Raw genomic sequence first — 16,463 nt, 5'->3', positions numbered from 1 at the left:
AGGAGACATCTATTCAAGGTGCTACACTATGCAGGCTTTCGCGTGGACTTCTGGGTTGGTTCCACGTTCAAAGACCCCCTTCCGCCACTTAGGGAAAGCAGAGAAAAGCAGGAACTCATTTAAAAATAAGAGAAGTAGAGGGGCGCCTGGGGGGCTCAGGTCATGATCTCACAGTTCGTGAATTCGAGCCCCGCGTCGGGCCCTGTGCTGACGGCTCGGAGCCTGGAGCCTGCTTCGGATTCTGTGTCTCCCTCTCTCTCTGCCCCTCCCGCCTTGTGCTCTGTCTCTCTCTCTCTCGTTCTTAAAACTAAATAAACATTTAAAAAAATCAAAAAAGAATAAAAATAAGAGAAGTCTTCATTTTTTTATCTTTCTCCACAACTTCTGGTCCTTTAAACACCTTCTTCCGTACCCCGGAATAAGCCTGGATTTTGTCCATTAACGGGCACATGTGAAGAAATTATTGCCTAAGTTTGCAACTAACTGCTTTGGCTCAACCTGGCATGATAAAATACAAATTAAATAATTTTAGAACGTAAGGAATTTAGTGAGCCTCTTAGAAAAGAAAGCACAGATGGTGTGTAATTAAAAGTTAAACAGGAAATAAAGAAAACGCAGGGACAGCGTGTTGTATGTGGCACACAGGCAGGGTGTATGTGGGTTGGGATTTCAGCACGCAGACAGCTTCTTCCCCGTCCACAGACAGGACCAAAGCCCTGTGAGTGCGCGCTGTGTCCCAGCCACTGTTTTAAATGCTTGTGCAAACGGACTTAATTCTCGCCAGACCCTGCGTTGTGGATCCTAAGGATCATGCCTATCGTATGGATGCTGAAAGTGAGGTTTTAGAGAAAGTCTAAGTCCCGGGTCGTAGCAGGTGGCAGAACCAGCTGGACCCAGGAGCCCCGGACAGATTGCTGGGAGATGCCCCTGTGCCCTCACACCCAGGGCCCCCAGCCCAGGCGGGACAGCTCAGCTTCCTTCCGCTGCTGGGCATTTATTCAGGGTGTGGGTGCACGTTCAAGTTCAAATTGATCCGACAATCTTGCCCTGAGAGCCGTTCTGTGTCAGGCACACATCCAGGCAGAAATCAACCAGGCCCATTCCTGATGGCTTTCGCATCAATGAGAACACTTTTAATGCACATGTAGAGGTTGGAAAAACCCGAGTGGGGCAAAGACCACCGATGAAAAGTAAGGCGGGGGTGGGGGTTCGTGTGAGAGGGAGACAGAAGGCAGCACAGGGTCAGAGGTCAGAGAGGCTGGCCGTGAACTTCAGGGCCGCCCCTCCCAGCCATGTGACCTTGGACCACTGAACTGAAGCTCTCTGAGCCACACTGCGCTGTGGTCAGGGGACTGTAGCTCCCCTGTAGGGGGCGGGGCACGGTGCAGCAGGAGGGGCAGAGGCTGGGCAGGGTCAAGGCTGGGCCCTCAGGGAGGGCTGAGAGAAGGCGGCTGAAGGACCAGGATCATTTTGGTCACGGGGCCGTGTTTCTCAGAGCGTAACACGTCATGGCCCCAAGATCTGTTCAGCAACTGTAGGTTTATCATTATCCTCGTCAAGTGCCTATACTTGTTCTTTCTCTGGTCTTCAAATCTCTCCAAATGGAAGCAGACACAGAAACAGCCGGAAGGCTTCGTTTGTCCACAGGCTGGAGCCCCGGAACCGCTACTTCCCCGGAGGCAGAGGGCGTGTCCTTGTGGGAAGAAGGCCCCCCCCACCCCTGGAGCTCGCCCGGGGGGGTGGGGGGTGAGAAGGATCTGCTCTTGGCCCCTCCCAAGATGACTGACCTGTGGCTTTTTCACATCCTGCACTCAGGCCTCGGCCTCCTCATCTGTGAAATGGGGAGAGAACCTGTTGGCACACCTCTGGCCTCCCCACACTAGTTTGAAAATCAAATGAGAGCGTAGACGGGAAAGCCCTCCGAAAAGGCAGAAGTGTCGGCTGGCCAGCGTAAGGAACTACTATTCATAGCCCCATTCTCTAACCTGGATTGTGGTAAGGCTTTGGGGGTTTTTTGTTTGTTAAAGGTGCCACACGCCACGGCAACGGGCAGGAAGGCACCACCCCCCACCCCCCCATACACACACCCTCTTCCATGTCAGACCTTGGCCAGCACCTGCCTGGGGATCCATTTTGGACAAGTGCTCGTTATTTGCAAAGGCTTCATCGCAGGGATGATTGGGTGAAGGCACAGTAAATGTGAAACCCTGCAAAGTTCTGAAATGAAGGATTACAGCCTAGTGGAAGACAGCCCAGTCGGGGGGCGGTGGGGGGTGCCTGGCTGCTTTAGGAAAACAGGCCAGTGGTGTCCGGAAAGCATCAGGCGTGGGGGCGGAAGGCACGGGTTCATGGCCAGCTCGTCTCCAGTGGGCTCTCCCACCAGGGCATGCGTGTCTCCTCCCCTGCGCCTCAGTTTCCTTGTTGGTAAGACAAGGGGCTGGACCAGGTGAGATGCAGGACAGGGTACCCCAGGAGCTCCAACAGCTGGTCCACTGCAAACCCATTTCCAGCTGCTCTCTCCATTTTCTCAGGAAAGGGCAGGGTTTTGGATTTTGGATCCTGACTTCGCACAGGCTGTTCCATAGCACGCCGATAGTTATGTGCTTCGAGTATGCTTTTGTAAGACAGTTTGGTCCTATTTTTTATCATCACTAATTTTTCTGTATTTTTTTTTTTTCTGTAATGATCAGATCTGGTTCTACAATAGCTTTTAAGCTTTTTTTTTTTTTTTTTTTTTTTTTTTTTTTTTTTTTTTAACGATGAGTACAATCACCAGCAATTTGAAAACCCCGGCCATGTCAGATGGCTTGGTAGCCAGGAAACAAAATCAATTAATGAGGGAAGTTTGACAAACCTTTGCTCTTTTCTGGGAGATCGGTGATGCCAGCAATGGAACCACCTGAACTAGGAGTCGGTGGCCTTGACTGTCTGAAACGTGGTTTCATATTTCCACCATGACTAAGTATCATGAATTGTGGGGAGAATCCTAAAAATAATATCAGGAAGACATTTTTCTTTAAGAAAGTTTATGATGAGAAAGTAAAGGAAGAGTGATACTTGCTTTTGAATAGGACGGTGCTTCCACATCCTCTCCTTAGCACAAAGTTAGTAAGTTTATATGTTTCTGGGTTTTGGATTTTATGCAAATGGCATCATATTGAATTGCCTTTCGGCTCAATGCGGTATCGTAACATCAACAAAATGTTTTATGGGGCACCTGGGTGGCTCAGTCGGTTAGGTATCTGACTCTTGATCTTGGCTTAGGTCATGATCTCAGGGTTCGTGAGTTCAAGCCCTGTGTCGGGATCCGTGCTGACAGTGGGATTCTCCATCTCCTTCTTTCTGCCCCTCCCTTGCATGGGGTCTCTCTCTTTCTCTCTCTCAAAATAAATAAATAAAACTTAAAAAAATATATTTTGTTTAGACATCTACATGTATGTAGTAAAACTACAAAACAAAGTAAGGAAAAGCACAAAGACTCGTGGCTTCTGGGTTGGGAAGCGGGATCTGGTTGGTGAGGCTGGGAGGCACCCACACATGGCTTAGAAGTCATTAGTAAAGTACTAAAATAGTCAAATACTATTTCTTTAGCGAGGCAGGAAAACACATACTTTTATTTGTTATTTCACTTTATATGTTACCTATGACACTACATATTTATGTATCTATTAATATTTCATAATAAAAGTGAAAACCATTTCTTTGTGTTAAAAGGTTAAGAGGACCTTAAACATGGAAACCGGATTCGAAACAAACTTTGCGAGCCTGGTCGCCCTCTAGTGGCCAAATCGGACAAGTGCAACCAACGTCTTCAATTTCTTTTCCGGGAGCCACGCTTAATTTCACTTCCTCAGAAACAGAAATCCACAGCAAGCCGAGGTAGACCGGCCCAAAGTTATTCAGGCTAAATAGGATGTTTTACATCAAATTCTTACAATGCTTGCCAAACCCCTCTTCATTCTCTTGGAGGAATGACCCAAGAGAATATGTTTGGATTCTTTGGCCAGCATGTCTCATAAAATGTTGCTGAATTTAAAGGCACATTTCCAAAGAAAAAAACAAAATAAATCTTTAGACCTTTAGACCTGTAGGATATTTTTAAGGTGGTTCCATCCTCATATCCTTTTAAAATCTTTAGAATTACTCTGTTTAATAGCAGTAACTCCCTTGCAAAATTTATGGAAGAATCACACCAACTGATCCTTCCTCAAGACTCAGCTCAGACGTCACACGCATCCCGTGTGTCTCACGAGTGAAAGTGACCTCTCTGTGCTACTGAGCTTCGAAAACGCTAAGCTAACTTTTGGGGGGAGTTCTTTCATCCTGCTTTTTATCGTAATTATTTGTGTACAGCGTTTATCTGCCCTTCAGATTCTTAAGCTACGTGAGGGCCAAGTCTTTGTCTTTTGTATCTTTATGTTAACCACAGTTCTTAACACAGTGCCTGGAGCATTTTACAGGCTCTCTTGCCTTTTCCTTTGGGTGTGTTATGTAGAGAGTTAAGTGAGATAAGTTACACAACTATATTTTAACACCAAAGTTAGATTCGAAACATACTTCATAGTTTGCCCAAGTGGTCAAAAACTTTACATAGTCCGAAAAGGTAACAGGGACATTTAAGACCATTGTGGGAGACGGCATTGCTTAAATTTAACCGGCAACAGAGTAAGTTCCAAGGACAGCTGGTGCGAAATGCAACTTGTTTGTCTCATGGGAGCAACTGATGTTTAAAAAAAACAAACAAGGAATCAATTAACATTGAAAATACTGTCGTAGTTCACACTTTGGCTTTGCATGAAATCTGCAAGTTTGTCTGTCTCTCCCCGCAGAAACTGCTGGGATAATATCCATGGCAGTCAGCAACTCAGTGGCTCATGAAAAGAGCACAGGATTTCAACTTTCAGCTGTATCTGGTGAGTCCTAGGGAAGTGACTGACCTCTGAGCCCCCATATTCCCATTGGTGAAAGCAAATATATATGTATATATATCTATATATATCTATATATAGATATATATAGATTATACATAAACACATTATATATATAGCTTAAAATAGTATACATTAAATGTAGTTATATATTATATATTAAATATATTTTGTATTTATTTTATATAAGATATATACTATGTACAATATATTATATAATATGATATATGTTTTATATATAAAGTTATATGTCATCTTATAAATTTCATATATAATATATTATAAATTATGAGTTATATATTATAACTTTATGTTATATCCTTATGTATAATATATTGTATATCGTAAATTATAAGTTATACATTATCACTTTTAAATTATATTATATCATATCAAATTAAATTTTTATATATAATATATATTACATGTTATAAGTTATATATTATATAAGTATATTATATAGAAAAATATATTGTTGTATATATTATTTGTATATTATAAAATATAGATGATATAATATACTTATACCATATATAATATTTTGTATATTATGAAATATATAAATTTTAAATATACAAAATATTTAAAATATATAAAATATATAAAATTTATATTTATAAAATATTTAAATTTTATAATATATGAAATGTCTTTATAGCTTATGTGAATATATTTTTTACATGCATGCAAAACATGGAATATTAGATATATTACATTATTGTGCATCAAGGCACCCCAGTCCGTCAGTGCACAGAATTATGATCTCATTTGTGGGGAGCTACATTTCTTTTGGGACAGCAGGCGTCTTTCTTCTTAAACTACATTCGATGGCAGGCCATCTTGTATTCCCTCATTTATGATAAAGCCCATCACCATGTTTCACCCCAAATGGCACTATAAGGGGAGTAATTACAAGTGGAACTCACCGACTTGTGTTTGTATAAAGAATCCTGGAGCCCCGAGGCTTGGCGAGAGATGTGATGTCTCCAAAGGGGTTGTCAACATCATCGGCATTTGTAGACTGCACACAACCCCTGTTTGCGTGACAAGAAAAGAAAACGTGTGTTTCTTCATAAGAAAAACAGAAGAAGAGGTAAACAGTGCCCTAACATTCAAAGGGAATCTTATTTGCTAAAATCGGTGAAAAACTGAAACAACAACAACAGCAACAATAATAATAACCATGATGATAGAACAATTTGCCTTAAAAAACTATGAAAAGAGATTTCCTCTTTTACAGAGTAACACCTGCCAGGCTCTTGTGATCTGAAGTTTGGGCCAGAGTGAGAGGAACAGGTGGGTTGTGTTCTTGTGCAAAGAAAGAAGCTGTTTGTGCAGCCCAGGAAGGCTCCTTCACAGGAGGCTGGCCCCGGGGGGCAAGGCAGGGACCGGCATCCGCCAGAACCAACCGGGCTCCTGTTGGAGATGGGAACCTGGGCAGGTGCCTGGGAATCCGGGGCGCCCAGCCATGTGCCTTCAGGGCCCTGAGACAAGGCGGAGGTGCTGTCAGCCAGAGGGCGTAGTGTCCTTGTCCCATTGCTGGGGCCACTAGTTGGAAAGAGTAGTCAGCTCCATCGTAGGGCAGAAGAGGCAACAGTAATGGTGGCAGCAAGGGCAAAGATTAAAGGCCCAGGACCTCCATTTTCTTGGATTTACTCTGTTCCAAGGCACCATGACCTGAAGGTTTATGCTCCTCCCGTATTCCTGTGTTGAAATCCTAATGTCCAAAGGTGACGGGAGCAGGAGGTGTGAGGAGCTCAGGTCACGAGGGCGAAGCCATCGGGAGTGGGATTAGGGGGCCCACACAGCCCTACTACTGTGAGGACACGGTGAGAAGTCTTGCGACTTCTCCATGGAGAGCCACATTTAAACTCAGAAGAAAAAGGAGACACATTTTCCCGTACTTAGTGTTAGGGAGCACGTCGTATCTTCCGCATCGAGTATAAAAGCCTTTCTGGTTGACAACACCCAATATTAGGAGCATCCAGGGTATTTTACTTCATAAAATAACCAATTTGGGGAAACAGAAAAAATGCCGCTCCCCCTTTCTTTCTTTTATCATAATCTTTAACAAATCTGTGATGAAAGTCCTGACATTAAGCAGGCTCTGGGCTGGCAAAACGTTAGAACTCTGTTCGAAAGTATAAATTGTCTTAAACAATAAATTACAGACATGACTGAGCTGAAAGCAATTACAATTTAGATGTAAATCTAGTAATTTTTAAAACATTAAGAAACGGTATCACTTACGTATAAAGAGGGATGTATTTGCTTCTGGAACTTGGGCTCACACTTAGAGAAAGAGAAAATGTGCACAATGCAATTAGTGATGTTCACTTAATAAGCATCCAAGGGTTACAGTATTTCTCTTATTGATACCTCCTGGGATTTAATCTCTTTGGAGATACCTCCTGGGAATTAACCTCTAAAAGTTTGTAATGTAGGGGCACCTGGGTGGCTCAGTCAGGTAAGCATCCGACTCGGGATTTTGGCTCAAGTCATGATTCCACAGTTGTGAGTTCAAACCCCATGTTGGGTTCTGTGTTGGCAGTGTGGAGTCTGCTTGGGATTCTCTCTCTCCCTCTCGGCCCCTCCCTAGCTCTCTCTCTCTCTCTCTCTCTTTCAAAGTAAATAAATAAACTTAAAATAAAATAAAATAAAATAAAATAACATAAAATAAAATAAAATAAAATAACATAAAATAAGATAAAATAAAATAAAATAAAATAAAATAAAATAAAATAAAATAAAATAAAATAATAACATAAAAGTTTGCAATGGTAAACAGAGGTGATTTAAAGATGTAGTTTTAAGTGAAAAGCCAAAGCAGGATAAACTGACTCCAAGTGTCATGGACACACATGTCTTTGCTTGCTCTCTTTTTTTTTTTTTTTAATTTTTTTCAATCTTTATTTTTGAGAGAGAGAGACAGCATGTGAGCAGGGGAGGAGCAGAGAGAGAGGGAGACACAGAAGCAGGCTCCAGGCTCTGAGCTGTCAGCACAGAGCCCGACACGGGGCTTGAACCCACGAACTGTGAGATCATGACCTGAGCCGAAGTCGGACGCCCAACTGACTGAGCCACCCAGGTGCCCCTTTGGTTGCTCTCTTTAGCACTATTTCAGAGGCTCCCCTCTTGGGTTACCCCCACCCCCTATTTTTTAAGGAGGCTTCACACTTAGCACAGAGCCCAACATGGGGCTTCAGCTCATGACCCTGAGATCAATGCCTGAGCTGAGATCAAGAGTCAGACACTTAACCGCTTAACCGACTGAGCCACCCAGGCGCCCCCTAGGTTTCCCTTTTGCTGCACACCTCCTTAGTGATTGGTGGGGCAATATTTGGCAAAGCCCCTGGTTGGCTGAGACACAGAATCTTCACGTTGAGTGGATCCTACTGACCATCCAGTCTAATCCTCCATGGTGGAGATGAAACGGCCATAGCACGGAGTTCAGTGACTTGCACAAGATCCCCGTTATTTACAGCCTCACAAGGAACTCCAGGTCTGTTTTGTATTTTCCCCACACCCACCCCAGAATCAGCCATTTCTCCAAGGGTCTCACAATTTCTTTGATCGGAGAATGGTGATTCAAAGCCAGCATGTGGGTGCTAGGTATGGTTGTGGCTGCTGGGGTGTCCCTGCTCCCAGGTCCTCTGAGCGGACAGAGCTAGGGATGGGTGGATGTGTAGGAGTCTGTGTATACCCGCATATTTATGTCTATTTCTGTATCTGCTATCTGTGTTAAAGTAAACGTGAGTTCACAGGATACGTCCTGATCATCTCTTAGCCTTTCTCCCCTACTTACCCGTATTTCCTCCTGACAGCGTGAAACTTGCCTCCTGTTACCCACCAAAAGTTTCATTTTGTTCAACCCTATATGTCAGAAGTATTAGAATCACCAACCCACTTCCCTGCGGGAACACACCCTGCGGGTACACACGTACCACCTGGAGTATAGCGCTTATATGCCATGCATTCCTTTTGTCTTTAGCCTTACATTTTTCGGTCAAAATACTATTTCCAAATTTACTAGGGCCCAGCCTTTTTTAAGACCACCCAGTTTTGCCCCCATCCACTCAAGTGTAGTCATGTCATTTATTTGTAGCACAGATTCATTTGTCACAATCTGCATTCCATCCTGGATTCCCCCAGCACCCTGGGCAGGAATGTATGTAGATACGTATCGGTGTTTCCATGTACGTACTTAGTTCACGTTGCCTTCAGTAAACTTTGTTCTTTGTGGTGGTTAGTTCTCTGGGTTTCACAAACACAAGAGTCATGTGGCCACCATCACAGAACCATACAGAACAGTTCATGACCCTAAATGTTCCCCTTATAGGCTCTCCATGCACATCCCTTTCCCCCTTCCCAACTCCTGGCCGCCATTTTTCTATCCCCTTCCTGTGGTTTTGCCTTTTCTAAATGTCATATAAATGGAGTCATACAATATGTGACCTTTTCAGTGTGGCTATTTTCACTGAGCAAAATGCATTTAAGATTCACACACACCGGGGCGCCTGGGTGGCTCAGTCGGTTGAGTTCGACTCAGGTCATGATCTCGCGGTCCATGAGTTCGAGCCCGACGTCGGGCTCTGTGCCGAGAGCTCGGAGCCTGGAGCCTCGTTCAGATTCTGTGTCTCCCTCTCTCTGGCCCTCCCTTGCTTGTGCTCTGTCTCTGTCTTATAACTCTCTCTCTATTAAGAACAAATAAACATTAAAATATTGGTTGTATACTCATGTATATGTTTATCCAGTGTATACTTTTCCACTGGCCTGTTGAAAGATACGTTTGTTGTTTCTAGGTTTTGGCACTATGAGCATAGCCGCAGAAACATTCCCATACAGGTTTTAGTGTGGGACCCTCAGTGCAACCTTTGCATAGACGAAGGTTGCAGGATGAGCGGCATTCTTGAAAGTTCAGAGATGTGGCCTACCGACTAAGACATAAAGCTTTTCATTCATCGGATGGTTTCTTATTTAAAAAATGCAATGATTCATACAAACTGGAATACAAATTTTTATCATCTGCGTGAGTGATCTGCCATTTCACCACATGATGTAAATAAGATGCTAATAAGGTATTTTTGTTAGCGCTCATGTAATGTAAGAACGGGTACCAATGCCTTCCATCTTTATTCTTTTAAAAGATATTTGAATATGATCACCAGCAACATCAGCTTGCTTTGTTTTCGAGAGTCTTATATTTTTTGAGTGTCATACTCTTTTTTAAAAAAATGACTGCCGTTCAACATATACACTGGAATTTATTTTTTATATTGGGATGTTTTACACATTGGCAAAACATATTTTAAACGATCCTTATCAAGAAAATTACACATTATTTTTAGAATACGGCTCGGCAAAATCTAAGTTTGCTGACAAGACAACATTTTTCTCAATATTGTCACTATTTGTAACAGTAGACGCGGCAGTTCAACTCGATTATAATTTGGCACATTTTCACCTCATCTTTTTTTTTTTTACTGATATAAAAATTCATTTTTAAAGGACAATTTATTTTTAAATAGTTGTGGTATATTTCATAGTCTAAATTTTAAGGAGGTGTAAGCAAAGGCAGACAGGTATCGCTGAGCAACTGAGACAGATTTGGGTTCTCTTTCCTGTCCCAGAGATGGAAGTCTGAGGTCTCTGGAATATTCTCCAGAGGATACGCCCCTCAGCCCCTCTCTCACCCGTGGGCTGGAGCACCAGACATATTTTTTTTAAATTTTTTTAAATGTTTATTTATTTTTGAGACAGAAAGAGACAGAGCATGAGCAGAGGAGGGGCAGAGAGAGAGGAAGACACAGAATCTGAAGCAGGCTCCAGGCTCTGAGCTGTCAGCACAGAGCCCAACACGGGGCTCGAACTCGCAGACCACAAGATCAAGACCTGAGCCGAAGTCGGACGCTCAACCGACTGAGCCACCCAGGCGCCCCATGGAGCACCAGATATATTAATGAAAAGATGTTTTAGTGAAAAATTTAGTAACGAGATCATGAGGAGATAAAACTTACAAAGTCACTGGCTTGATGGGTACCAAGAAAGATCTTGTTTGAAATCTGTCCCAGAGTCCACCAACCATCTAAAATGGGCATGAAAATGAAGGACATAGTTAATGAACAAGTTACCGTAAATTCTCGTATATAATCTCCAGCGCTCTTAACAGTCCCCAGCGCATCAATGGTAAGCCCCAGGCTCCCAACAGAACACACTCCCCAAGCATCCTTAACACTTTGGGGGTTTGCCCCAGAGCCCCTCTGGTCTCTGCTCTGCTCTCAGACCCACAGTTTCCTGGTTTGTTTTTCCACAGCTGGAATCTGCCTCATCCAACTCCTTTGGATTGAAGTCCTGACAAAGGTCTCATTTTTTTGTTTTTGACATTTTAATTTATTTTTGAAAGAGAGAGAGATAGAGCATGAGTGGGGAGGGGGCAGAGAGAGAGAGAGAGAGAGACACAGAATCTGAAGCAGGCTCCAGGCTCCGAGCTGTCAGCACAGAGCCCGATGGGGGGGCTCAAACCCCCAAACTGTGAGATCGTGACCTGAGCCAGAGTCGGATGTTTAACCAACCAAGCCACCCATGTGCCCCAGAAAAGGTCTCATTTTTGTTTTCATCCCAGAGATTATGTTTCACTTGGATCCACCTAGGTTCACTCTCTGCAGCCCCAGGCTGGTCTCCCCTTTTCAGTCCTGCCCAGACCCTGAGCTTTGAACCTCATCTTGCCGGGGAGAACTTCCGATCCTGGTATGATTAATTAAATGCCAAAGATACGTTGAAAAAGTGACCAATTTTCAAAAGATGTAAAAATATTTTAAAGTAGGTGAGAGATTCTTAAAAACAGCCGTAAGAATCAAGGCACGTGCGAATCCCGTGCCGAGACTTTATATTATTGTAGCCATGTTTTTCCTCTCTCGCTGCCATTTTTCTCTATAAAAGCCAAAAAAGTTTTTCAAAATAATGTGGGCTTCTCACCCTGTGGTTCATGAACCTCTTAAGAGCCCCTGGTTAGAACCGTATGTCAATAGAATAATCTTCCTCTTTAGTGCTATGCTATTTTACATCGGAAAGAGCTACATTATGAGAGGTGGCCCCAGTGCTTGTCAGACTTCTGCAGGGCGAGGAACAGAACCAAAGGAAGAGAGGTCAATGGAAGGAGGAGCTAGATGCTTTGCAGGCACAGAGCAGGGACATCTAATCCAGGGTTGGAAAGGTAAAAGTGAGGTCCAAGATAACACCTGAAAGATTCACGGGATTTAGCCTGGAAAAAATGGAATACTGAAGGCAACGGAGCCCTGTTTGCAAAACAACATGGCGTGTTGAGGAAGAGCATGGCCCATGAGGACTCCACTGAGGTTCCGCGTAGAAAGTGACGCGGTAGAGCGCGGTGTGGGGGTGGGACTGGAGAAGCAAGAGGAACACAATGTCGGGGGGCGGGGCAGGGGGGGAAGAGGGGAGGCTGAGTGGGGGCAAATAATAGAACTGGAGACATGGCCTGTCAAGGAGTGTGGCTTTCACTTCATAAAAGTGATGCGTTGGCTCAGTTGGTTGAGCATCCAAGTCCTTGATCTCGACTGAGGTCATGATCTCACGGTTCGTGAGATCGAGCCCTGTGTCCGGCTCCGCACTGTCATGGAGCCTGCTTGGGATTCTCTCTCTCTCTCTCTCTCTCTCTCTCTGCCCCTCCCTCACTTGTGCCGTGTGCTCTTTCTCTTTCTCAAAATAAATAAACTTTAGAAAAAAGTCCAACATAGACAATGTTAAAATATCAAAACAGGGAACTCAGTTCCATAAGTGTACATATTTATGCGTGCTTTCCATATTTCTTACAATAGAATGAGTATTAAAGTTTTGGACTTCAGCTTAGAAATAAATGCATGGTTGCGAAAATGCAACTTTATATATAGGAAAAGGAATGATGCCTGTGCAGTTAAGGTCCCTGATCACTGACCTGGGTTATTGCTGGTACCCCTTCATATCTTTTCCGTGTAAAGCACTGTGAAATCGGGTCAGCAGCTTTTTCCACCGTTGTTTCTTCTGGATCGAGTTTTGGTGGTAGCATCTTATCCCAAGGAACAACTTCATAAGCTCTGTGAAATTAAACAATGATATTTTATGAAAAATGCATATTGCAATTGGTATGAGTCATCGTGGTCTCATGGCAGGCAGGTAACTCTAAGGTGTCCCCCAAGATTCCTGCCCCCCAGGGGTACATATCATATATAACTACCTCCCGTCTGGCGTGGGCAGAGCGGGTAAGTATGACAAGAGATCACTCCTGCGATACTTTGTATGGCAACTTTATATGGCAAAGGGATTGTGCCCATGTGATTAAGGCCCCTAACTGGTTGACTTTGAGTGAATCCAAAGGTGGGCTTTCCTAAGTAGGTCTGACCTAAACAGGTGCCTCCTAAAAAGAGACAAGAACACATCAGACACTCTTCAGCTGTCCTTGAAGACACATCTCACGAGCCCAGCAGCTGGAACGAATGGAATTCTGCCAACAATCTCAGTGCTCCTGGGAGACAAGGATCCAGCCCCCTCTGACTCTCCAATTCTAGCCTGAGAAACCCCAAGTCTTGAACCCCGTTGGGGCACGCTTACATTCTGACCACAGTCTTATGGTCTAAAGCTGATTTATGTGTGGTCATCTGCTATACAGCAGTGGAAAACCAATGCACCTATTTATATACATCTTATAGTTGACAAAAAAGAAAAAACATTTGACCTTCGCAGCAGAGCCGAAAGACCATTAACAAATAAACAAACGATGGCTTAGAGAATGGAATTTGTTTGCTCAAGGTCGCTCAGCTACTGGTGCTCGACGTCAGGATGCAAATGCAGATTATCTGCCTCTGAAGAGTGAGCCACGTTCCTGTTGTCCCACCACACCAATGGTACAAGGAGTCCAGCCATCCTAGTAAGTGCGAGGATTGTATACGTAGGATTTGGATCTAAAGGTACCATCTTTAGATGGTATTTCAAGTTTTGAAAGTTCTGCTCTTTTTGACAGATATACATGACCGATGCAGTGAAATAGACTCCAAACAAATATTTATTTGGAAATTACTATATTTCAAGCACTGTGCTAGGTGCTTGGGATAAAAGAGCAGATAAGAAACAACATACAGGGGCTCCTGGGTGGCTCAGTCGGTTAAGTGTCTGACTCTGGCTCAGGTCATGATCTCACAGTTCATGGGTTCAAGCCCCATGTCAGGCTCTGTGCTGACAGCTCAGAGCCTGGAGCCTGCTTCGGATTCTGTGTCTCCCTCTCTCTCTGCCCCTACCTGCCCCCCTCAAAAATAAATAAACATTCAAAAAAATACAATAGGGGATAAAATCAAAAGCCAGAGAGGAAATCAGAGGCCATTTAGTTGTAATCCTTCATTTTTAAGATGAGAAAATTGAGGGCCCAAAAGACTGCAGGCTGCCAAAGCCCCAGAGATGGCAGGTAGAACCGGGGATCTCACCACCAGCCCCCAGGCTGTCGACATCTTCTCCAGAGCTCTTTTCTCAACTTGCTCTATGGTTCCGGAATCCAGCTCCATATCATGTATTTCTTCTTTTTTCAATGTCAATGAAGTTTATTTGGCTTTTTTGAGTAGTGCTCTTAAAGCATCGCAGCTTGGTAAACAGTATAAATTAGTACAGTCATCTTCATTAGAACAGTCATACGAATTAGTACAGTCATTTGTTTTCTCATGAGTTGCTAAAAAGATGCAGCCTATTTTTTTTTAACGTTTATTTTAATTTTGGGAGGCTGAGAGAGAGAGAGAGAGAGAATGAACGGGGGAGGGGCAGAGAGAGAGGAGACACAGAATCCGAAGCAAGCTCCGGGCTCTGAGCTGTCAGCACAGAGCCTGACACGGGGCTCAAACGCACGGACCGTGAGATCATGACATTAGCCGAAGTCAGACACTTGACCGACCAAGCCACCCAGGTGCCCCAAGATCCAGCCTATTTTAACAGGATAGATATTTTTACCACTTGGAATTAATGAAGGCTCACACACGAACAACGTTCTTTGTAAGAAAAATAAGAAGCTGTGGCCGAGATACCAATGAAAAGAACTGTGCGGAAATGAAGGTTCCCGTACTTTTTGAAGTCGTTTTACAATGGGGAGACAATGCACATGATCTTGTTGCAAACTTGCCATACAGACTTGTAACACCCATGGTCTACACAAGCGATTCAGGCCAGGGGGCGCTGACTTCAGACAATGCGGCATCCTAATCCCAACAACGAGTTAGCAATTTTGCTGACTCATTATCTGTTGTAGGCTGAAATAGGGGTTAGAACGAAAATCATCCCTAATTAAAAACTGGCACTGTTCACAGAAAAAAAAAAAGTAGGATTTTGCCTTTGAATCTGCAAGTGTATGTTCAAATCGAATTTGCCTCTCCTCCCCCCAGCTCAGCCGCAAAACGGGCTTGAGGTAACATTCTTTACAAAGCGTTCATTTTCAACTCGATGCAAGCTAAGCAAAGATGATTGAAACCCAAGCTTGCACAACGGACGGGTATCTCCCAGAACATTTCTTAGGCACAAAACACACAAGAGGAAGGGCTACTCAGTGACATTTTCATGAACAAAATGGCATCATGTTCGTCAACAAATACCCCGATGCTGCTTTCTTCTGCTAGCAAGAGTTGCAGAGAAAGAGAGAGAGAGAGAGAAAGCATGATTCTGATTTTGATCCCACGTTTCTTATATACTCTTTATATTTTTATAAGCCGCCTGGGAAAATATCCGATCATATGTATATTTCATGAGCCTGTTGGGTGCTGGGTGTGCCATCGGTAGGAAAGAAAACCACGAAGCTGGAATCTGCAGCACGTCAGTGGGGTTCAGCACAGCGTCGGGAGGGAGGGGTTGGGGAGGCAGGTGGAGTGCTTTGCTGGGTGCACACACATCCTTGTCGGTTCTCCACTCTCTGTGGCCCTGCTGACTTCAAAAAGCCCACTGGGCAATTGCAATCACCCCTTCCCAGTGCTCGTCGTACTTGGCCATTTGCAGTTTCACTCCCTACACCCTTTGCGTGCCTGCCAGTTCACACCTGTCTCTAGGCCATGACCCCCCCCCCCCCCGCCCCAACACACACACACACTTATTTCTCTAGCTTGGACCTTTCTCCCAAACCCTAGACCCACACACCCCACTGCCTACTTGCCTTAGCCACTTGGATGTCTCATGAACATCTTTATATTCAGCACTTCTAAAATGCGCTTCTGACCTTTCCTTCCGAACCCGCTCCCCTGCTTCCAACCGTGTTGAAGGAATGGCAATCAATCTCATGTCCATCTGGCTGCTTAGCCCGAAGCCTTGGAATTGTTCTTGACTCCTATTTCCCTGACACTCACGACCTCCAATGTGGACATTGTGTCGGCTCTACTTTTAAAACACATCCAGGAGCCAGCCATGGCTGACACCTTCCTACCACCTTCCCAACGAGCCGCCCTTACCTGACCTCTAGAGATGCCTCCCAATTCTCCCTGACCCAATCAGTTGGCTGGGGACACAGCGGCCACCATGTTG

The 16,463-nt window shown here is 44.2% G+C and overlaps 1 protein-coding gene across 2 annotated transcripts in view; it reads right to left on the bottom strand.

Moving 5' to 3' along the window:
- SPMIP7 (sperm microtubule inner protein 7) overlaps window positions 1-16,463 on the bottom strand; it is a 58,819-nt gene that overhangs the window by 15,008 nt on the left and 27,348 nt on the right. For both annotated transcript variants that reach the window (XM_060632082.3, XM_060632083.3), the window contains exons 4-7: window positions 12,880-13,018; window positions 10,946-11,013; window positions 7,179-7,220; window positions 5,855-5,962 (exon numbers count right to left, since the gene is read on the bottom strand). In XM_060632082.3, coding sequence (XP_060488065.3) covers window positions 5,855-5,962; window positions 7,179-7,220; window positions 10,946-11,013; window positions 12,880-13,018 — 357 coding nt within the window. The remainder of the gene's footprint in view (window positions 1-5,854; window positions 5,963-7,178; window positions 7,221-10,945; window positions 11,014-12,879; window positions 13,019-16,463) is intronic.

Source organism: Panthera onca, chromosome A2 (genome assembly GCF_046562875.1).
Source record: "Panthera onca isolate mPanOnc1 chromosome A2, mPanOnc1 haplotype 2, whole genome shotgun sequence".
Classification (NCBI taxonomy): Eukaryota; Metazoa; Chordata; class Mammalia; order Carnivora; family Felidae; genus Panthera; species Panthera onca.
The sequence above is the reverse complement of the archived record's forward strand: the minus strand, read 5'-3'. Positions and strand labels throughout refer to the sequence as shown.